At 45.1% G+C, this 24,686-nt stretch overlaps 1 protein-coding gene across 8 annotated transcripts in view; it reads left to right on the top strand.

The window, feature by feature from the left end:
• Window positions 1–24,686, top strand: part of lmo7a (LIM domain 7a) — a 133,036-nt gene that overhangs the window by 79,360 nt on the left and 28,990 nt on the right. For 6 of the 8 annotated variants that reach the window (XM_061724202.1, XM_061724196.1, XM_061724198.1 and 3 more), the window contains exons 6-12: window positions 262–375; window positions 4,375–4,636; window positions 9,199–9,448; window positions 18,724–18,753; window positions 19,958–20,072; window positions 22,215–22,354; window positions 23,786–24,419. In XM_061724202.1, coding sequence (XP_061580186.1) covers window positions 262–375; window positions 4,375–4,636; window positions 9,199–9,448; window positions 18,724–18,753; window positions 19,958–20,072; window positions 22,215–22,354; window positions 23,786–24,419 — 1,545 coding nt within the window. Of the gene's footprint in view, window positions 1–261; window positions 376–4,374; window positions 4,644–9,198; window positions 9,449–18,723; window positions 18,754–19,957; window positions 20,073–22,214; window positions 22,355–23,785; window positions 24,420–24,686 lie in introns of those variants that run through there. The other 2 variants (XM_061724197.1, XM_061724203.1) reach the window with 2 other exon arrangements.

The raw sequence follows: 24,686 nt of genomic DNA on the forward strand, positions 1-24,686 counted from the left end.
GTGAACTTTTGAACTCAGCGATCTAGTCGTGCAGTGTGAGATGGGCCAAACGATTTAAAATATTGCACAGTGTATGCCCAGCTTTAGAGAATCGATAAAGAATCGAATCGTTAAACAGAAACGAAAATGGAAGCGGAATTGGAAAAATCGTATCAATTCCCATCCCTACTGGCCGGGGAGAACCTTCCTGGTTCCTGGAACCTCGGGTTAACCCCTTTCCCCCCCCGGTGACCCGGGTTAACCCCCTTTCCCCCCCTCCAGGTTCTGATCAGCATCTACTGGCTGGGGAGAAGAGCTCACTGTGACCGTCTCTACGATGGACCTCACCTGAACTTCAGCGCCTTCGAGGGATTACTGGGCTCGGCTCTGTTCAAGGTCAGTTCCCGGGGGGGGAATTGCACTAACGGTGGGGGGGGGGGGGGGTGGTCCCCCCAGTGGGGGGGGGGCGGAGCTCACCGGCCTCGGAAACCAAAGCTACGCTGGGTCGTAAACGCCCACCTCTGATCCTGATCCAGCTATTTAAATCCTGTTTACTGCATAGCTGGGATGTAAAAATAGGCTCTTCCTTTCTTGAAGGAGAAGGACCCCTCCTCATAAACCCCCCCCATAAACCCCCCCCTCACGCTCGTGCCAGTGTTGAACTTGGCACCCTGGGTCCACATGTATTTATGGGGGGGGTCTGTAACTGAACCGCCTGCAGGATTCTCAGTAACAGGAGCTGGTCGGACGTTTAGGACGTTCAGCCGATTTAATCCTTGTGATGTCTTTGGGTCAAGGGAGGGTGAAGGGAGAAAAGAAGGAATGAAGGAAGGAAGAAAAGATGGAAAGAAGGAAGTAAGGAAGAAAGGAGAAAAGAAAGAAAGAAGGAAGGAAGTAGGAAAGGGAGTAAGGAAGGGAGAAAAAATAGAAGGGGGGAAAGATGGAAAAACCATGTGCACGTAATCTTGCGCGCAATGCTTATTTTTACGGCAACCCGGACCCTCCCGTAAGAATTTACTTAAGACCGTGGTGAAATGAAGCCAGATTCATGTCATACTCTTAATAATGTCATCACATATCACAACATATATCAGACTTATAATAAAATAGCGCTGATCGTGTTCCTCTGTGTTTGAAACACAGCGTCAGTCAGGACTGCTGCTGCTGCTGCTGCAGCCGCGGTGACACGCCGGGAACCTCCTTCACCCACCGCTTTAGGACAGAACAAATGAGGGGCTTCGTAGAGCGTTTAGGGGATCCACGGAGCCTCTCATTTCTTCCCTAAAGGGACACAGATTTTTTTCTATATATAATGAGTTTTACGCGCGCGTGAAACCTTTAGGTGCGGGTGTAAGCCTAAATTAGGGTCCCGCGTTAAAACGACGCAGAGCCTACGGCGTAGGCTCTGCGTTGGTGTGACGCAGAACCATAAACCCGCCCTGAGCAGCTCTGAGGGGAGACGGGAGGGAGGAGGGGGAGCGGGGGGTGAAGCGGGGCTGCAGGGCCGTTTTCGCATCGTCTTCGCACAGGGTGTGTGGATGATTTGCAATTAATGGCTGATCCTACCATTAGTTTTTAAACTGTAAAAAGTGGGGGGGACAAAAACATGATTTTGAGAAGACGGGGGGCATGTCCCCACTGTTGCGCCGGGGCACTCACGGCGTTCCGCGCAGCAACGGCGTGCTGCCACTCACTCGCTTTATTTTATACTATTTATTTTTCTACTTTTACTGTGACCACAAAATAATGTGGTTTTCCTGTCCTTCACCTCATCCACAACATCTCCATCTCAGTCTCCGTGAAAGTCAGTGACACGGTGGCTCAACACGTCTCATTCATTCTGACGCCAAACAGGCTGCAGGAAGCCACTGCGCATGCTCAGTAGGCTCATTCATATGCAAAATGATTCCATTTTTGGTAGGAAGTGGGCGTGTAGAGGGCGGGATATGAGGCAGATTCAGCTGCGCAACCTTCCAGCTGGACTGTGATTTATAAAGCGAACATTGCGTGCAGATGTGCGTGCACATGGTTTTATTGATCCAGATTCTTTTTTGCGCCCGGCATTTTCGGCTTTTGGGTGTACGTGCACTTTTAGTATGAATCCTACGCAGTCCATTTTAAATGAGGCCCCTGCCTGGTTAAGTAAAGGTGAAAGACTGAATGTCTCAAATAAAGCGATATAATTGTTTTTTTTTCTCTTTATCGTATAATGTTCACAAAGTGTTATGAAATTCATTTCATGGATAGTGTATTTTGAAGGATCAAATACTCAACATCCCATATTATCAATTTTAAATTGATATTTCAAGGGTAGCATAATTTGATAGTCCAGTAACATCCTATCAAATAATGCTCCCGTCACTTAATGCATTCAGGGCACGGGAAGCATCTAAAATGATCTCTGCTGGCCTGATACTGCGCCGCAAAATATCTAAAATGATCTCTGCTGGCTTGTAAATATATAAATATATAAATATAAATCTTCTAAGAGATTTTGAGGCGTGGTGACTGTTTTACTGTTTCACCGCCTGGAAGCAGAAGTGATGTAAACAAGCCTTTAAATCACCTTCTGTTAGCGCCGTCAGGCGGCTCTGGATGATGATGGGAGACGGGATGAACAAACACAAACGGAGGGGGGGGGGCAGGGAAACACAGGAACTAAACACTTCCTGTAAAAGGGATTAACAGACAGTCGTGTCAAACTCAGGACGGGAGAACTGATCCAGAGTCGATAGAAGCCGTAACGAGGTTACGTTGCATCCTTCATCCTCTCATAACAAAGGCCAGGGTCGGGTTTAGTGGCCCGGGGTTCAGGGGGTCGGGGTTTGGGGGGCTAATTATGGAGCCAAATCAAGGCCAAAAGTTTTGCTAATTTGAAAATAAATTTTGAACCTGAAAATTCAAGTTTTGATCATGAACTTATTTTTTTACAGTTTCAATTTTTTTTCAATATCAGATCTTTTTATTTCAGTTTCAGATCTTTTTTTTTTTTCACACAAAAAAAAGATGAGTGAAACTGAAAAAAAAAAGATCCGAAACTGAAAAAAAAAGATCTGATACTGAAAAAAAAAAAAATTTAAACTGTATTGAAATTTTCAGGTTCAAATTTTATTTTCAAATTAGCAAAACTTTTGGCCTTGATTTGGCTCCATAGCTAATCAGCAGACCTGCATCGTCTGGGAGCAGATTTCACATCTGGAAATGATTTTCTGTTTAAAGTTACTGTCAGGTTTTGACTTTTCTGTAGCCGCTCTGTTGGAGGTGGATCTGGGTTCGGTCCCAGTTTCACGCGCAGCATCTCCTCCTATAGGAGACGCTGATACGCAGAGAGATGCAGAAAACAATCAGCGTATTCAGTGTAAATGCAGCGGGTCACCCCTGGAGCCGGTAGAGGGGCGTATATGGATGGATGAGAGGCCCGGTGTTCTGCCGATCCTCGCTCCCTGCCGAGAAATGCTGCTTTGTGGTTCTGTGCACAGTCGATTTTCAAAGTTAGATTGCCACCCAATCATTTCTTGTACAATGTAAAATTGATAATATGGGATGTTGAGTATTTGATCCTTCAAAATACACCACCCATGACATGAATTGCATTACACTTTGTGAACATTATATGATAAAGAGAAGAAAAAAAAATCAATTCTATCGCTTTATTTGATATTCATTCAGTCATTGGCCTTTACACACACACACACACACACACCTCATGATGTGATGTTAAACCAGGACAGGACGTGCGTTGTGTTTGGGGAAACTGGGACGATTAGCTTTGGCGCCTTGTCCTCGTCTTTCAGTCCTTATGTCAGAAATCTGGGTGTGATTTTTATAGTTTTTTCAAACTTGACAGACAAGTTGATAACGTCATTAGGACGCCCAGTTATGCCTCCTAGCCAAAGTGAAATCTTTTGTAAATCGTCACGACCTGGAGAAAGCTGTTCACGCTCTAATCAGCTCCAGATTAGACTATTGTAATGCTCTATATGTCGGCGTCTCCAATCCTCTATTAGCCTTCAGCTAGTGCAAAAGCAGCTGCCCGTCTTTTAACTAACACTAAAAGACGTGAGCATGTTACTCCAGTCCTCTATTCACTCCATTGGCTTCCTGTCCATTTTAGAATTGATTTTAAACTATTAATGTTTGTTTTTAAAACCCTCTACGGCCTTGCCCTGCCCTATTTATCGGAGCTTTTAGCGGTGTGTGGGCCTGGCAGGGCTGAGATCCTCAAACCAACTGTTGTTGGAAGTGCCCAGGTCAAAGGTCAAGCCTTTTCAATTGCATTTCTCTATGTTTTATTCTGTAAAGCACTTTGGCTCACCTAGAGGTGGCTGTAAAGGGCTGTATAAATAAAGTACATTTACATTTACATTTACATGTGTGATTCGTGTCTGTGTGAAGGCTCTGCAGGAACCGTCTGGCCTGCGCAACAGCGGCGGCAGCGTCAGAGACAGCGGCTTCGGAGACAGCTGGGACCCGGAGCCCCCGCACACCCCCCACCTGAGAGGTAGCAGGGAGGAGCCCCCCCACCGCAGAGACCCGGAGCGGGAGGAGAACCCCCACCGCAGACGCAGGAGGGACGACTCCCTGGACGGCTGGGACTCGTCGGGCTCCAGACCTCACAGCGTCTCCTCAGACGCCGCTCTCAGAGGCAGCAGCGAGGGTACGAGGTGACGACGACACGCTTTAGAAGCTCCTCCCCCTTTTCTCTTCCCGTCCAACCAAATCAGCTCGCTGGATTTTACTGTCCGAGGTAGAGATGTCCCGATCCAGGATGTGCCGATCACGTGATCGGAAATCAGGCCAATCACGTTGTTTCAGACTCGATCAAAATCTCGATCAAATCAGACGTTGCATCCCGATCAGGGATCTATATGTATTTTATTCTCTTTTTTTCCATCTATTTTTTAATAAATAATAATAAACTAGTAAATAAAGTAAAAGAAAGGAGTAATTAATTAATTAAACAAGTAATGTAAAATATAATAATAAATATCTATCGTCATCAACATCACAATCTTCATTGAACATACAGAGCAGTAATAATGGTGATCTATACAAAAATACACACATTCATTCAGAAAAGAAAAGGAAAATAATATTTTTTTTCCCTTTTCTCTTTCTTCTCTCTCTTTTTCTTCTATATATTTTATTCTCAAAATATTGATCAGCGCATCAAACAAACTATGGAAAAAATGCATTTTATTCTTTAAACCAGAAAAAGAAAGTAAGAAGTAAAGAGTCTAAAAAACATATTAGTGCCTGACTTTATGACACTGCTGCTCTTTTATTTGCTTATTTGTTCACATGCCTGCTGGGTATTTAAAGTTGAGCTGCTGTTTTTATCAAATTCAAATTTTTATTAGTTAATAGTTGAACTATTATAACTTGATTGTTCAAGTTACCTTAAAGAGGACTGCACTGTTTAAGTGAGAAATTATAAAAATTAGGTGTATAAAATGAAAATAGGGGACAACCTGGATCTGTTTATCTTGCATTTGATCATTATTTTAAATGTGTTATGAAAGTATTGGATAGAACATCAGCAGATACTCAAACATAGTGGCGCCCTCTAGTGGCGACGTCTGGATCCACCGAGGAAACATTCCTCCACAAGAGAGTTTTATTTTTTTTATTAGCAGAATTGAACAAGTTTACAAACAGTAATGGCCTGGTACAATGTAGAAAGTAGGCAGCAGACAGTACACAAAGTAAGATAGAGAGTGAAAGGAAATACGGAAATTAAATGATGACATTAAATAATACAAATTAAAAAAAAATTAAAAGAAAAGACAAGACAGCTAGGGTTTTTTTATTTTGATTTGATTTGATTTTTATTTGTCTCAAACATGCACAAGCATAAAACAAACTGTATATAAAATAATATTAAAAAAAGGGGTACTTTGCAAGATTAAGTTCCTCTACTAAATTGCAAAGTTTCACAGCATTCTTCTTCTCCATACACTTTAAAGATGAAAAATAGTGAAATAACTCCTTATGAAAAACATAAAAGTTTGGTTTTAGTTTCAGGAATCTATTTTTATGTATAAAAAACTTCAAATCATGTGTTGGGTCTTTCACAAGTATACCAAACAAAACATTTTCTATTGTTAGATTAGAGAAATTGACAAATTTAGGGAATAACCAGTCATACAAATCTTCCCAGAAAGCATTAGAAAATGTACAATCATAAAATAAATGTTCAGTTAATTCAATATGTTCATCACAAAAAGAGAAGAAGTCAAAATTAAATCGATGTCTTGAAAATTCAGCAGTGGGGTTTATTCCATTAAGAATTTTAAATGATCTCAAGCTCTCAGCATCTTTTATTAGAAAAGAAATGCAAAATTGAGATTCTATTTGACAGACAAGGATACATTTCTTTCACAAAAGTTTGTAATATTAGGTAGTTTTTCATTAGTGATATTGTGACCATTCACCAAAAGCGAGGGAAGACTTGGAATGACTTTACTTTGAACTAAATTAAAAGACATTATTACAGATTGAGGGATTGCTTTGAAAACATGTTCTGTTATTAATGTTAAACTTGGAACAGAAATCTTCAAAGGGTACAACATTTCCGGTATTATCCAATAAATGCATCACAGACCAAATTCCTTTCTCTAACCAATTTTCATAAAATATGGATTTATTTCTAAGTAAAACATACCTGCAGTTCCATAGTGGGGGCTAAAGTTGGTAGATTATGTTCCAATAAAGTAAAACCTGCTGATAAAAGGTGGATAATTTGAAGGAGAGTTTATTTATATCGTATTTCCCCCCAGAAGAGAGAGGGAAGTGTGATTTATCTGCTGGTTCTGGTCTCGGACCGGTTCTCTCAGTACCAGCGGCGGCTGGTCAGTAGAGGGCGCCGCCCCATAAAAACAAGAATAAAAGAAAAAGAAAAGAAAAAACATGCTGTAAGATGCTAAAATAAGGTGTTATTTCAGTCTGTGGGTGACTGTCAATAGTAATTAAATGTTGTTTAAATATGTATTTGGTTCTAAAATGTTTTTTATTTTATTTTATTTCCTTCTGGAAGTCAAACAGAATCCAGTGTAAACTCTCCAACATTTGATAAACACGTGACCTGAAGATCTTTTAATTGGTCTGAATTAGATTGGTAAAGAAACTCAGTTATCAGCAACAAATCAGCGATCAGCATTGTGACTCATATGTTGTTTTTAATCTAATGTGATTGGACAATTCATTCCCCGTCACTTTTAGAAAATCAAACTGAACTACACAAACCAGATTTTTATGTTTGTTTTAAACAGGTTAAATGACTTGCTTTTGAAATAATATTTGTTGATCAAATATCTGAAAGAAAGGAATGTTATCTTTTCAAATAATATAAATTCCAGACAGAACAATGGAAATGTTCATGTTTTTCTTCTCTCTAATGTGTAAAATAAACCAGGAAGAAAAAAACAATACAAAATAACAGTGTTGAAATGTTAAATCCCGACTATGTTCAGTTTTCTTTTTCCGCTGTAGCAGAACTGAACTGCTTCACTAAAACTTAGTGACTAAGTTTTAGTTTAGTTTAGTTTAGTTTGTTTTGGTCATTTACATTTTAAGATGTTTGCATATACACACTGTATATGTACAGTATACACACAGGTATAAATATATATATATATATATATATATATTATATATATGTACACATTTCTTTTTTTTTGACCAAAAAGGTATAGGCTGAAGCCTCATGGCTTATTTTGCCTATCCTTTTCAACAAAAGGCAGACTTCAGAAACAAAAGATACTAATAAGAAGAAAACGAAACGAACGAACAAAACAAAGAAAATAAACAAAGAAGAGAAGAAAATAAATTAGTCAAATTAGTGAACTGGCCTCTCAGCACAATTGACCAAATTTTTGCAACAAGAAGACAGGGGGTAAGGGAGCCCTCTTGCCCGGATGGGACATTTTTTGCTGGATATACAATGGATTCCACCATTGTATTGTGGAGGACGTAGAAGATGCCTTCATATTTGGATTTATGATAGCAGGATTTCTCCTGATTATCCTCAAGATCGGAGGTGGGAGTTTCCTGATGTATCGACAAACGCGTAAGTCGTCGGCAACCGTCTCGGCTCTTTCAAAGCTGCCGGACGTGGCAGAAGGATCAAGCAAAGCGATCAGCGCTCTGAATTTTACGTTTGGGGAGCAGGCCCGTAAGCTGGATGCGATTCTCGAACAGAACCGCAGGCTGGTGGGGGTCTTTGAGCTCATTAACAAGATTGATAACAACCTGGAGAAGTTGGGAGCTCAGCTTGGCCGGAATTGATCACAATTCGCCTGATTGGAGTCGCCGCTGATGAACCAGAGACTGAAAGGCAGACGGAAAATTACTGAGGCTGCCTGTTTTCAAAATAATTGCTGATTCTATAATCTGCCCTTGACAGAGCGGTCTTGGGCCGACCGCTCCTGGTCACAATCTTTCTGGTGGAATGTAAACAAGATGACTCTGCCTCCCACTAACCCTCCCCTCTCCCACGAACACCTGCGGATCCCTGTTGCAGAACTGTACCGAGCCGCCTGATAACATCAAGGACATTGGCTGAGGGCAGCTCTGGGCGAAGGTTCACGGACGGACTCATCGCTTCACAGGGACACTAACTGATAAGCACACACAATTCCCTCAATTCAAACACCTTCCTTGGCTCCCCCCTCTTATCAGCCCCCCCAACAGTCTCCGGGTTCGAGCGCCAGACAGCAATCACTTGGTACACTTGTACTGTGCGGGGACCACCCCACACCCCCACACCCACATGCAAGTCTAGTGATGTCTGTTGTTCTGTGTGCTGCTGAGGTTTTTTTTTGCAACTTGATACTGTGTATTGTATGATATTCAGTGTGAAGATGTATTTTTTTTCTCCTCCCCCCCCTATCCCAGTGTTACCCTTTGGAAAACAGGCACACAATATTATCGTGTTGCCGCCGGTGTATCCGAAGTCAAAAACAGTTTTTTCTAAGCTGACCTAATAAACCTGATTCTGATGAAAAAAGTCGAAATGTTGAGAAAAAAGTCAAAATTTCGACTTTATTCTTGAAATTGTATTTCAACATTAATCTCGACATTTTGACTTTTTTCTCGAGGTGCACAATAAAAAAAAATCTTCCCCTCTCAAATATTTTTTCTCCTGCATGGCTCTAATACTCTCCCATAGGTACCAGAACCCCCCTGATCCCCACATAACCCTTGTCCTCCTGCATCCAGGTTGCTGCAGCGACTCCGAGGCCGACTCCGCCCTCAGGATGTCTGAGAAGGACCCGCTGTACCGCCGCTCGGTGGTCATCACGCCGAAGGCCAGCGGCCCGTTCAACCAGTTCCTGCCGAGCCGGGACAAGCCGGCGGCGTACGTGCCGGCGCCGCTGCGCAAGAAGCGGGCGGAGCGCGGCGACGACGCCAACCGGCGCAGCTGGGCTAGCGTGAGCTACGTCGAGGAGGACGACGCCCCGATCACCAGGTAGGACGCCCCGCCTCACCCGGCTGGCCCGCCCCGCGTTAACCTCCGGGTGCTGTGGTGGAGGCTGCCGTTGCTAGGCAACCAGCCCCGTCCCGGCATGAGCCTGACTCCATCTCTCACGTCTGTGTCTCGTCTGTGATTGGTCCTTGCCCGTTGCTTGGTTTTCTTTTTGCATTGTGATGATTGGCTGGCCTCCCGCCGGTTGCCGTGGCGACAGCCCGGTTCCCCCGAGCGGCCTAGTGGCGCTAGCTAGCGGTGGCGAGTGGGCCGTGGGTTACGAGAGCGGCAGCGACTCGGACGCGGACCGACCGGACCCCGACATCGTGCTGGACGACCTGGCGAGCCGACGCTTCCACAGCCCCGCGCCGGCGCCGCCCACCAACTTCGCCGTGCCGGGGGGTCACGGAGGTCACGGAGGTCACGGAGGCCCGCGGGCCAACGCCAGCGCCGCGCCGCACCAGCATGCGGCCCTCAGGTCAGAGCGTGAGGCTGCGGTGATGTGATGAATGCCCCGCCCCTTGCCCCGCCCCCCTGCCGGGGCTCCGCCCCCTCTAACCCGCCGCAGTACTCAGTTTGCTGGTTTGGTTTTGAGCCGAGGATTTGAGGCCCCGCCCCCTCAGAGCAGGTCTAACCGTGTGCCGTTGAGCTTGCTTTGCCCCCCCCGCTTGGCCTGAGGTTGCCGTGCCAACGCCAGCGCAGGAGTACGAGGTTCTGATGGTGTGGTTGGCCGTCTCTCCCGAGCAGCGGCTCTATGAGGACGCCGCCCCCCCACCGCGGCTCGGTGAGGGTGGACCACCGCCGCCCCGCCGTCAACACCTGCAGCCTGTTCCGGTGTGAATCGGAGGACTCTGACGAGGACGACGAGGTCGGCCACGCCGACCCCGTCCAGGACGACCTCTACGCCCGCAGGGTGGGCCTTAAGCCCGCCCCCCCCGCCACCGCCGTCTCCTACGACAAGTTCCTGCCCAAGTTCTGGACGCCGGCGGAGGACGAGCACCTGCAGCAGATCCGGCGCGGGTCCCAGAGGAGACCCTGGTACCGCAAGATGCAGGGATTCAGGTGTGTGGCGTCCAGGTCCAACCGGGACAGAGACACGTAGACTAGAGCTGTTCCCCAACCATACCTGTCCCCCCTCCCTCACTAAAGATGCACCGATCAGGATTTTGAGGGCCGATCACCAATCACCAAAATCAATCTTTGTTTAAACAAACCTTTATTGAAAATATACAAACTCTCAAAGAGGATAATGGACTATCTTTCTTTTCTTTTTTCTTTCTTTTGAATGCAGATAATGTTGAGGATGTTTCACTTAGATGTTTTAAATATCCATTTAAATGCAATATGAAAAGAAAGGAAAATAAAAATAAAAAATTGGGATTCTTGTAAGGAATACAAAAAAACGCTCTAAGCGCTCTAAGAATTAAAAGGTGCATATGAATAACAAAATAAATCAAGCATTTAAATTTACATAAAGGAGCATAGAAAAGGAGAGGAATTATTAAATTAGAATAACAAATAAAGAGCAATGTCTAGACTTATTTTACTTAAAATGGTTAATAAAACCCCGGAAGGAGGGTTTACAATTTCTCCATTTGGCACAATGAATATGATACTTACCCAGTAACAAAATTATATTAATAATATCAGAAACAGAAAATTCCAAATCATCCATGAAGAAAATAATATGGCTTAATTCAAAAGGTGGAACATTATTAATTTTAAGAGAAATCCAATTGTGTGTCTGTCCAGAAACAATGAAACAAAGGACATTGATAAAACAAATGATCCAGTGTTTCTTCATCCTTTTTACAGAAGGAACATTGATCTACCTCAAATTTAAATCTTTTTTTAAGAAATTCTGCTACCCAAAATCAGTATCTGCCGATCCCGATATTGCCAATCATGATCGGCTGCTTTGAACTATTATTTTGAGAACATTGATCAAACTGATAGGGGCTTTATCGGCCGATACTGATCGGTTACCGACAGTGTGCGAAATACCCATCCATCCGAAAATATATGATGGCTCTCAACAGGTGGGTTCACGCAGCTTACACATTCACAAATCACACTCATAACAGGCCATAACGCAAAATAATAATAACAATAATTTAAAAAAAATTAGCTCTCAGGTGGGTTCAGGCCATATTAAGCAGGCTGGCCTCTTACCTTAAGTTAAAGCAAATCACTGCTAGCAGCGGGGGCGCAGTAGCATCTGCCCTGGAGCACTCGGCCTCAACTTCACTTTCTTCACCAGAGGGGGGAGAGGAACGGGACCCTGTTGTGACATCGTCTTTCTCCTCATCTCTGGCTGCCACTCATACCTTTTTTGATGTGAACCCAAAGTATGCAAGTGACACATTCTGAGTTAGCTTCCGCTTAGCCATGTTATTGTGGCATCTCAACTAGCCGGTCATTGCGCTGTGCTGGCCCACATGGCTAATTTGCATACATAAAGGTGCAGGACTTGTGTTAAACCAATAAAAGTTTTGAATTGTGAACACTTGATATGGCGATCTCTTAAACATATTTAATTGACCATGAGTGACAATCAAATTATCATATTGTATTATATAGCCTAATTTTTTTTTTTTTTTGACAACATTGAGACCCCCCCTAAATTTGGCTTTTGAGCCCTTCAGGGGGGCTCAAGGACCCCCCCGAACCGCCCCGTATTTCGCACTCTGGTTACCGATCAATCGGTGCATCTCTATCCCTCACCTGTCCTCCTCCCTCCCCCACATAACTGCATGCCTGTTGATTCTTCACTGTTTCCTTTCTGCAAAAGCACCTCCCACTTACCTCTCTTTCTCTCCTCATGCCGACGCCCCCCCCTCTTCCTCCTGCCCCCCCTATTCTTCCCCCTCCCTCACCTGTCCCCCCTCCATCCCTCCATCCCGCCGTCGGGGCTGCAGCCGCCAGACGTGGGGCTCCTCGTCGGACGACTCTGAGGGCGACAGCAGTCCCTGGTTCTCCCCCGCCGGGCCGCCCCCCGCCGGGCCGCCCCCCTCCCACCCGGCCCAGACGACCCGTGTCGTCGGGAAAAGGTTGATCCGGCTGCACGACTGTGAGGCTGCCAGGTTGTTCTGACGCTGCTGCTGCTCTTCCTCCTAATAAACTAATAAACCTGCTGCTCACCTGCAGAGACTCACCTGGACTGATTACTATTAATTATTCTTTACCTCACTAAACCTCACAACTACTGCTGTTGTACTTTACTCCTCACTAAACCTCATAACTGCAACCTTTTTCATTTTTCTTTTTAAATAATTATAACACAAATAAACAAAACCACAGAACTGCCCTGGACAGAGGAACATGTCAACAGGGAACAAAACCCTACAAAATACTGGTTCGACGACGATATTTAGTCATAATTTTCGTTGACGAAAGCAACTTTACACAAGTACCATTATTTGTAGCAATTCAGACAATTTGGATACAACATTGCTCCAGAATTGACCAACTGGAGTCCCAACACAAACACAACATGAATAAAAGCGCCCTGAGCCTGTAACGAGCACAGATTGCATTTAGGGTTATTACGTTCTGGGTAAAGAGTTAGAATGAATGTGCTGATGGTCTGAGTTGAGAGATGATTCAGATTCAGGCGACTTTATTGATCTCTTTGGGAGGTTCCCTCGGGGAAACTGACATCTCCATCTCACTCACTCAGAACTGTCATTTCAAATCAAAGTTTATTTAGACGGGACAATGCATATTAATAAACACTGCATTATGCAGTGTAAATACACCGGATTTTAGCAGAAATTCTAGTTTCCACCCGCAGTCCCCACAGAAAACGTAAAAACAATTCAGTCAAACAATACAATCAAGCAAGGGAACAAACATAAAACATACATAGTATGGAGAAAAGCCTCAAGCCAAACAGTGGCAAGGAAAAACTCCCCTTTAGGAGGGAAGAAACCTTGAGCAGGACCAGGCTCATAAGGGGGGACCCTCCTGCCCAAGGCCAGACTGGGGGGTCAGGGACGGCAACAGCACAGCAGGCAGGTGGAAGCAGCAGCGGGATGACCAGAGGGGGATGGGGGGCGCAGGCAGGCGGAAGCAGCAACGGGATGATCAGAGGGGGGGGGGGGCGGGGGGGGGGCGTCAGCAGCACACAGCAGACATCCACGTAGGCAGGTGGAAGCAGCAGCGGGATGACCAGAGGGGACCGCAGGCCAGAACGCAGCTCCCGAGGCTCCGGCCTGCAAACATGCACAAAAGAGAAAAAAGAAAAAAGGGGGGCCAGCACAACAAACTACAGGAACGATGGACGAAAACGATAGCTATGAGATATTTATAATAAATAAAAATGGAAATGGAGAAGAGAGGAAGGGAAAAGGAGAGGAGAAGAAGGGTGAGAGGCACCGCCCAGCGGATCATGTCGGTGCCCCCCTGCAGCATAGGCCTATAGCAGCATATCTACCACCAAGCTATATTTGAGACTAACTATTATAGTCTTGTTCTATAGCTGCAACTATGACTACTGACTCTAACAGACTAGAGTTTACACTCCCTAGAGATTTACCAACACCAGCTAGAGGTTTACTAAACACTAACTATAGGCTTTACTAAACAGAAAGTTTTTTAAGTTTTAAAGGTGGAGGTGGTGTCAGCCTCCTTAACCCAGATTGGAAGTTAGTTCCATAGTAATGGTGCCTGATAGCAGAACGCCCGCCCTCCAAATCTACATCAAGATATTCTAGGAACTACGAGTAAACCTGCACTCTGAGAGCGGAGAGCTCTGCCAGGAACATAAGGCACTATCAGGTCTAAAGTGACTTGAGCAAAAAATGCATATTACAATAATGAAATACCAGCGATGGTAATATTATGGTACTGAGAGTATCCAAGTTGTGTGACATACAAAATGCGTGTTGCATTGCACATTGCCCTGTACGTACGAATTAAAACAGATAGAAGACAAACTACACAAATAAACAAAAACACCCCAAATAAAACACCCCTATAAAAATAAAAAGGATAAGATAAAAAATAAAAATAAAAACAAAAATAGAAATAAAAAAATAAAATAAAAATAAAACAAAAATGGAAATAAAAAAATAAAAATAAAAACTAAATAGAAATAAAAAAATAAAATCAAAATAAAACAAAAATAGAAATAAAAATAAAAACAAAATAGAAATAAAAAAGATAAAATAAAAATAAAACAAAAATAAAAACAAAAATAGAAATAAAAAATGAAATTAAATAAAAATAAAATTCTTTCATGAAAACTGAACCAAACGTCCACCCATACAAAATCTTGATCTTAGTTACCATCCCCTTATTTCTGGCATGTTTAACAACTGCAACCTTTTTATTCTTTTATTTCTGGGCTCCGTAGATGGTTTGAACGTCTCGGCTGCTTGCTGCATCTTTCCTCCTTCCTACTCCTCCACTTCTCTGCAAGCTCACCTTCCTGTCCTCTTCTCTCTCCTTCTGCCCCCCCACAGTCCTCCCGCCCCAGTGCACCCCCCGCCACAGCTCCCTGAGACCTCCCCCCTGCCCGAGGCCCCTCCCCACGTGTTCGCCCCCCCCGACCCCACGGCCGGCCCCCGGCTGGTCCGGGGCGAGCGCTGGCCCCTGCTGGGGCGCCAGGACCCCCGGGAGCCGGAACCCTCCGACTACGGCGTGACCCCCGACCTGGAGAACGACGACATGTTCACCCGCCGGACGCTGGCCTTCCAGTCCAACGCCGAGCTGGCGGCGCTGAAGGCCCCGCCGGGCGGCGCCGGCCGCCGGCTCTGGTCCTCGGAGCCGCAGCTCAACATCGTCACGCAGGAGCGTCGCCCCGGCGACGCCCCCGAGAGCGAGTTCCCCGACATCCAGGAGGACGACGTGGTGCAGCGGCGGGAGAGGGGGGGGCCGCCGCGGCCGCCGTCGGGGGCCCCCGACACCTACGCCGCCATGGCGGTGCCCGAGCCCTGGGCTCTGCCGCCGCAGCTGCAGGCCCGGCTGCTCTGCCCGCCGTGCCCCCTGACCCCGGACCCGGGGCCCGGGGCCGAGCAGGACCAGAAGGAGCCGCACCCGCAGACGGACGACATGCTCATCCGGAAGCTCCGGGTTCCCTCGGATCGGGCCTCGTGGGCGGGTCAGCCGGCGCCGGCGCCGCCCAGCGCCTGCAGCGACGAGGACCTGCAGCGCTGGCGCAGCATCAGGGAGGCCAGCCAGCTCCGGCACCGACGGAAGCTGATGCTGGAGCGGCTGGCGGCGCTGAGGATGGAGCAGGGAGACGCCGGCGTGAACGTTAGCTTCTGCTGACCGCGGCGTCCGGGTCGGAACCGCCGGGCAGCCGAGAGAGAGGGGAGAAACACGGGGGAGGGAGTGTTGTGTGCTGTTACCTAGGGATGGGAATCCAAAACCGGTTCTTGTTGAGAATCGGTTCCCAGTGTTTCAATTCCTTGGAATCATTTGCCTTTTCTGCAAAAGATTCCCTTATCGATTCCAGTGGGCGCGAATGACGTCACGCACCTGCGGGCCCAGCAGGAAAACATGGCGGCAAAGCGCTCGAAAGTTTGGTTACATTTGACCAAAAAGGACGACAACAGGGAAACTTGCAATAGAGGGTATGCATTGACGTCACTTCCCCACTGGACCACACGCCCTTACTCGCACTGAGTGGCAAAAACAGCTGTAACTAGTGGAGAAGACGGGATGACAGCCAGTTATTGGCTTAAATTAGCGTCAGTTGGACTTGACAGTGACCCGTACAGTTACCCCAAGAACCAGTGGTCCATGGACATTAATATTTGGTACAGTTACCAAGAACCAGTGGTCCATGGACATTAATATTTGGTACAGTTACCAAGAACCAGTGGTTCATGGACATTAATATTTGGTACAGTTACCAAGAACCAGTGGTCCATGGACATTAATATTTGGCCACAAATCCAGTTTCCTGATATTTATATTACTTAATTTCTACGACGGGGAAATACACGAAGCAAAGCTTGAAGGCGTACAAAAGACAAGGCAGGATTTGTTGGTGAAATTAAAGTGATGAGGACACCGAACTTTATGATTTGACCGTTTAACGTTAGCTACCCAAAATCCAACATTAGCTGATACAAAATGGGAACCAAAAATCCACGTTTCGGTGCCTGGAATCCAGTTGTTTCTGCGAATTGCAGCGATCCATTTGTCTCTCTTAAGCTTATTTTTAGATGTTTTCCAGTTGCTCAAACTGAAAGTTTACGCTGCCACTCAGTCTTTCTGACACTCAGTGGGTGAAACCCGCTGTGAAGTCGCATCTGTGACATCATGTGCATTCCCTCTATACTACTCAACAAAGGGAGAAAACACTAGCAACATGCTAAAGCATTTGCATACACAGCATGCAATAACTTTTAATGAATGTTGCGTATATTTATTTTATTATTATTATTTTATATTTATTCTTATTTATTCTAGGGGCCCCCTGGGACACCATGGAGGAGCCCAAGGCTGGGGGCCTTTTAAGACCTCACTGTTGACCTCACTTGTATTTTTTTCCCCAAAGATATAAAACAAAGTTGATGCTAATCGACCTGTTTGTTCTCCTTTTTTCCAAATGAGAATCGATAAAGAATCGAATCGTTAAACAGAATTGGAAATGGAATCGGAATTGGAAAAATCTTATCAATTCCCATCCCTACTGTTACCTGACATTAAAACTAGTCTTCTTCATGTGTGACCAACCCCGGGGGTTTAGCTGGGGGGGTCGACCAGGTTGTATAATAAAGCCGCTGCTGCAGTGTGGAGTGTGATTTATGAGCAGAGCGGCATCAGATTTTCTCTGTTGAGGTTGAGTGATGAATCGTGTGCAGAAAAGGCCTAAAAGACCTGAATCTGTCATCTTTTATTTTCCTGTTGGACTGATTTTGACTGTCAACTGAAAAAAGAGATAATAAAGAAACATAACCATGTCCTGCTGGGTTGAGTTGACTTCATCTCACATTTGACCTCGGGAACTCCCCACGAGCATGAAACCCTCCGTACACTGACAGGAACACCAACGATGCCTGAGGAGCATCCAAACATGGTGGTCTAGTCTGCACCACAAACATCACAGAGCAGCTGTTAGCATCACGTTAGCATCACGTTAGCACCCGGTCCAGCCGTCCGGGTTCATTTCACTCCTGTAAGGTCCCGCTTGGTCACGTTTCCACGACGACATGTTGAAGTCGCATCACAAGCACTATTTCATTTTCTAATTCTTTTTGTCGGACAAGAAGCTTTTGTGACTGATGAAGGGGAAAGGAATTGCCGAAACATGTCAGGTATTTCAAAAAACCGAAATATTCTTTTCCGACAAAAACAATCAGCAAATTAAATTATAAAGCCGTGGACAAAATGGACAGTTTATTTTACTGTGTACTATTCTTCTAGAGAAGGAACGGAGACCAAAAACAAAAATTAGTTTTTAATTCATCCACATGTTTCCAGTTGCAGTGAAAGTTGTTTACCACCTTGTTTTTGTTGTTGTTGTTTTTTTGTTTTTTGTTGGGTTTTTTTTGGGGGGGGGGGCTCTGCTCGTTCAGAGCAAACCGAAACAAAATTGGGCCTTCTTGAATGGATTTGTTGTTCCTGGGAACGGCGTTCCTGAGGATCTACAGTATTAACTCGTATTACAGCTCTGTTAAGAATAATGGATGGATGGATGGATGGATGGATGGATGGACAAAATTAACTTTATTAAATCAGACTTTTATCAGAGGGAGGGTGCAGGTCTGGACATCTTCCCATGATGCATCAGTGCAGCAGGTGTCCTGACCTGGTTCTCCTTAGTTAGTTAGTTAGTTTAGTTAGTTAGTTAGTTAGTTAGTTAGTTAGTTAGTTAGTTAGTTAGTTAGTTAGTTAGTTAGTTAGTTAGTTAGTTAGTTAATCTTTATTTCAGTCAATTATATGCATGAAACTCAATAAGAATAGAATAGAATACCTTATTGTCAATATAACTGGGTACAGTGAGATTGAGAGCAGCATCACCTCTGCAAGATAATAATCAAGATAATAAACATTTACAGGTTTTTCTTTGGTCAACATGGTGATTATTTTGACTGAAAAGGTCTGGGCTTGAAGCATAAAGCTTATCTTGCCCTTTTAACATAATAGAATATGCAAAAAGAACAAATGAAGTATCATGAAGCACTATACTCCTCAGCGTATGAACGGTATAGTGCAGAGGTTTGGACCCGGTGCCAAGCCGGTACCGATCTCTCGGCCGGGCCTCCAGCCTCAGTCAGGGCAGAACCTGACCTTCTCTGTTCTGGTTCTCTCCGGCTCCGCAGACGGCCATCGGCGCCGGACGGTGAGGACGGGTGAGTCGACTCGGGCCGCAGGAATGTGGCACGTTTGCATTTGTTCTGGGCTCTGCTGCCCCCCCCCCCCCATCTCCCCCCATCCTGCTAACGGCTAACTGCTGACACACAACACTGAGCTCTGTACGGTGCAGGGTCCGGGTCCGGGTGGTGGTTCTGGGGGTTTGGGCTGCAGACGCCTCTATAAAGCTACAGTCAGGTGACTGACACACCAGCAACATGCTGGGTCCTGAACCGGTGTTTTGTCTATCCATGCTACCCGTCCAGATCTGCTACTTTATGGTTCTGCACACAGTCGATCAAAGTTTGATTGCCACGCCCAGAATTTTATGCATCCCTTCAGTCCACGCTGTTGTTAACGGTGAGTAACATCCTCAAAATCCCTAAGAAGATTTATATATATATATATATATATATATATATATATATATATATGTATATATATATATAAGCCAGCAGAGATAATTTTAGATATTTTAGCGGCGCAGTATCAGGCCAGCAGAGATCATTTTAGATGCTTCCCGTGACGGGAACATTATTTGATAGGATGTTACTGGACTATCAAATGATGCTACCCCTGAAATATTGGTTTAAAATGGATAATATGGGATGTTGAGTATTTGATCCTTCAAAATACACTTAGCCATGACATGAATTGCATTACACTTTGTGAACATTATACGATAAAGAGAAAAAAAACATTATATCGCTTTATTTGATATTCATTCAGTCTTTTACCTTTATTTAACCAGGTAGGTCATTAAGAACATTCTTATTTACAATGACGGCCTGGCAAGAGACAAGGAACACTTGGGGGGAAAGGAAGTGGTTTAGGGAGTAAAACACAGTAAAACTGTAGCTCTACGAAGGTAGAAAACCATTAGGTAGCATTTTTCGACGAAGCAGCAGAAATCGACAGAACACCGGGCCCGGGTCGGGGCCGCTGTGCCGTGAGGTGTGTGTGAATCTCTACAGGTAGGTCCGGGGTCTGCAGGAGGCCTCCTGTTGCATGATGGGAAGTTTGGACTTGGTATTAACCCCCTGAGCTAATGTTTCTGCGGTTCCCGACTAACATCTCCCCTCCGGAGCTGATCCAGGTGTTCTGGTTGCAGGTCCTGGATGTGTTTGCTGCATGAGGAGACGTGGTTCACTAACCGGTTAAACTCTGAGTGGTGATCTGAGCTAACTCAGCTTTCCTCCCCAGGAGTAAATCCACCAGCGACATCCAGGCCGACCTCTCGGTCCACCGGCAGGCCCGACATGAGGAGCTGCAGAAATACCGCGAGCAGGTCAAGGAGAGCGAAGACAAGTGGCAGGATGTGAGTAGATCTGACGGCTGCACCACAATCTAGTGATGCACCGAAATGAAAATTTGTAACCGAAACCGAAAATAATAATAAACACTTGGCCGAATACCAAATAACATACCGAACAATGGTTCTTCGCAGATTTTCATTTATTTTGCCAATTTTTTCACCATTGCATAAATCAAATAAATGTGCAGTGAAATACCCGCCGGTCACAATTTGTCCTACTGTACTTTTCGAATCCAATTAATCGGGTCGCGGTGGGGCGGGACTGATCTCCGCAATTTGAAGCCTTGTATAATAATTGTTAAAAAAAAAAAAAAAAAAAAACATTTTCCATTGCTCCCAGATTTAGATTGCTGGAGCCTCATTGAGAAAGTAATTCTTCGTGGGCGTGGGGGTCCCGCTCGGAGGGCCCGGCCCTGCCTGGGTGGGGGGTGGCTGTCTGCGCTGGGGGGGCATTGCTGCCTTGGTGCTCCGTCGCTGGGCGGGGGCCGCATGCCCCTGCGTCTGTGGGGACTCCGTGACCTTTGGGTTGTCCGCCGGGTTGGCCACTTACATTATTTACCATTATAGTAATCAGATTACACCGTATATCAGCATCACTGAAATGGACCTGATGCTTAATCAATCACAACGAAATGCAAATATTATTCATATATTTATTCAAATAAGGCTGCTATAAACACAAAACTGTAATTAAAAACACATGTAGATGCACCAAAACATTAAATCAAATGCAAAATACAAATAGTTTAGAAAACTGGACAATAAAAAGAGGAAGAACTGCTGATCAGCAGATTCTGTCACCTTGGTGCAACGGACTCTCAGTTATCCGTGTCCGAGACCTGGAGACCCGAGACAAGACCAGGACCTCAAAAAAGGTCTCCAGACCTCCAGCTCTAGTGAACGGAGCAGCTGCTGCAGCAGCGCCGTCCTCTGGCTGCCGGCTGGCCTCGTTTCCTCGTCTCCGCCTGCAGGAATCAGGACATGCTGTAATTTCTGATGATGAAATCAATACCGGACTAATTAATGGAGTGAAATGCGTGAAGCTTCATCACGAGAAACTGCCTTTCCTGCAAATTGAAATGAGGCTGAAAAAGAGCGGATGTGTGCTATTTTCTGAGACCAGTTATCTGCTGGTTCAGTAAGAACATAAAACTAAGTCAACTCAAGACGTCTATTTATAAATATATATATATATATATATATATATATATATATATATATATATATATATATATATATATATATATATATGTGTATATATATGTATGCATATGTGTATATGTATATATGTATTTATATATACAGGACTGTCTCAGAAAATTGGAATATGGTGATAAAGTTATTTATTTTCTGTAATGCAATTAAAAAAACAAAAATGTCATACATTCTGGATTCATTACAAATCAACTGAAATATTGCAAGCCTTTTATTATTTTAATATTGCTGATTATGGTTTACAGTTTAAGATTAAGATTCCCAGAATATTCTAATTTTTTGAGATAGGATATTTGAGTTTTCTTAAGCTGTAAACCATGATCAGCAATATTAAAATAATAAAAGGCTTGCAATATTTCAGTTGATTTGTAATGAATCCAGAATGTATGATATTTTTGTTTTTGTAATTGCATTACAGAAAATCACAATAATCTAATTTTCTGAGACAGTCCTGTATGTGTGTATATATGCATATATGTGTATATATACATATATATGTATGTATATATATGTATGTATATATATGTATATATATATATATATATATATATATATATATATATATATATATATATATATATATATATATATATATATATATATATACATATATATATATATATATATATATATATATACATATATATATATATATATATATATATATATATATATATATATATATATATATATACATATACTGTACATATGCGTGACAGGCCGTGGTTCCTGCTGGTGATCTGATTGGTATCAGAGTAAAGTACTAGTTCTGAGCAGCATGTAGGTCACAGCGTCCTACAGGGGACGAGCTGGGAGGAGCTGAGGCCCCAAATAGGACACCTTCACCATGTCCCTCCTCATCCTCCTCATCTTCCTCATCACCACCTCACACTCGTCCAGATCCACAACTTAACCTCCTTTCTGCTGCAGGACCTGAGCAAGTGGAAGAACCGGCGCCGCAGCGTCAATGTCGACATCGTGAAGAAGAAGGAGGAGAGGGAGAAGATCGAGCTGGCCACGTACGGCGGGGACAGAGCGTCCTGGAGCAGCCGGGACGGAGACGAGGACAGGTGAGGACACGGACAGGTAGAGAGGACAGGTAGAGAGGACAGGTGAGGACACGGACAGGTAGAGAGGACAGGTGAGGACATGGACAGGTAGAGAGGACCAGGCCAGCTGACAGTCTTGCTTGGGCCCCGGACAAAATAATCTAAGATGGGCCCCCCTGCGCCCGGATCTCTCCTCTCCCTCTTCCTCTCCTCTCACTCTGCTCTTCAGGTTTTTATACAAGCTAATGGACGTTAACATTAGAGCTAGCCAGTTAGGTTCAGTTACAAGGTTGGTAAACGTTGGCTGTGCTGTTTCTTATCTTGCTCTACGCTGACTTTATTAATTCCAGCTTCACCGTCACCCCCTTTTTAAAATATTTGTGTAGAGAATCTCTGAGGCCTCTATTTTCTTCTTCTCTTTTTCTCTTTTCTCTTCTTTTCTGAGCACCGGACTTGTGCTGACCGGACATTTTGACCATTCTAATGGTTGAATTAAATGATAACATTTTGATCAGCGGCCAAACCATTTTTGTGTTGGGGGTTCTTGACCACAAGGACAATTAGGAAGAAAACAAATAACAAGCTTTTATGTAACTCAAATACTACATATTTTTTCTACAAATAGGCATATTTTTAAACATTTTGAAAAATGATTCCATAATTTAATGAGCCGCCTACCCTGGGCCCGGGACAACAGACCCGTTTGTCCCCCCCTATCGGCGGCCGTGGAGAGGACAGGTAGAGAGGACAGGTAGAGAGGACAGGTAGAGAGGACAGGTGAGGACTAGGCCTGGGCGATTTTGGACAAAAATAAAATCCCGATTTTTTTCTCTGAAAACCCGATTTCGATTTCGATTTTTTTGGTAAAACTACAAAATAAATTGTTTCAAATATTTCATCTTTATTTTTTTTTTTAAATAGCAAACAAATTTCCCTATAGGGAATGAAGTGCAATTGAAAGATACTGTAAATCCTCCTTGAGTTTAGTAAAGTGACAACATTTACAATTTTCTTGACCAAACAAAGATGACTGGACGAGCTCTGTCTGTAATGCAGCCAGCTGCAAAAAAGGAAAATCGATTTTCCGATTTTCCTTTTTTTAACATTGTATTGATTAATAAATCCAATTTAGATTTAAAATAGATTAATCGCACAGCCCTAGCGAGGACATGGACAGGTAGAGAGGACAGGTGAGGACATGGACAGGTAGAGCTTCACCTGCTGAGTCTGAGTGTTTCCTCTTGTCCCTCCCTGCTCTCAGAGGAGGATCCCTGCAGGTAAGAGGAGACCAGTTATTGTGTTTGAGCTGCTTGTTTCTGCTTTGTTTGTGTCGGTGTGAAAGTGTAACGTAGCCACCCACATCCCTCCATCCCTCCCTCCCTCCATCCCTCCCTCCTCACATCCCTCCTCCGCTCATCCTCTCATCTCTGCTCTACTCCCCCCCCTCCACAGACCGAGCAGCAGGAAGAACAGCATCGGCCGCCGGCTCGGATCTCTGTCCTTCCTGGACGACAACGAGGACGTGTTCGTGCCGCCCGTCGCCGTCCGGACCCGGACGCTGCCGCCCCGGAGTAACACCATCGACACTCCGTACCACGACCCCCCCGAGGCATCCCAGCCTCAGCCGCCTCAGCCGACCCCCCGGTCGGGTATCGGTGCCGGCTCCCGTCCCAGATCCCGCTACGCTGAGACCGTAGAGCGTCCTGCAGACGTCGCCACTGACAGCAGCCCCCCCCGGTCCCCAGCGGCGGCTCCGTTACGGAGGAGCAGAGTCCTGGAGGACGCCGGTATCACCAGCACCACCAGCAGGGCCCCCGAGACCTCCATCTCCTCCTCCCGCCCCCGACCCGCGGCGCCAGAGCCGGAGCCGCGGCGCCCCGTGCTGGAACAGCTCAAACAGCCCAGCCGGATGGAGCCCCGGCCCCCCGGGCCCCCCGGGGGGGCTCAGGTGTCCCAGGTCTCCGCCTCCCTCCCCCGGAGCTACCAGCGCTCCGACTCCGCCAGGATCGCCTCCGTGGTGGCGCCGAGGCCCTTCGGGACCCAGTCCACCCAGTCCACCCGCATCTCTGCTCCCAGACCCTTCACGGTGAGGAGACCGGGGTAGAGTTACAGTTAGAAGAGAAGAGAAGAGAATAATAGAAGAGAAGAGAAGAGAAGAGAAGAGAAGAGAAGAGAAGAGAAGAGAAGAGAAGAGAATAATAGAAGAGAAGAGAATAGTATAATAGAATAACAGAATATAGAATAGAATAGAATAGAATTAAAGCTGCAAGCAGCGATGAACGGGCCCTCGCGCGTGCAATTTTCACCAATTATGGTCAAGGACTCAAAACTAAGTCCGATGACACCACCCATG

This window comes from Cololabis saira, chromosome 6 (genome assembly GCF_033807715.1).
Source record: "Cololabis saira isolate AMF1-May2022 chromosome 6, fColSai1.1, whole genome shotgun sequence".
Lineage (NCBI taxonomy): Eukaryota > Metazoa > Chordata > Actinopteri > Beloniformes > Belonidae > Cololabis > Cololabis saira.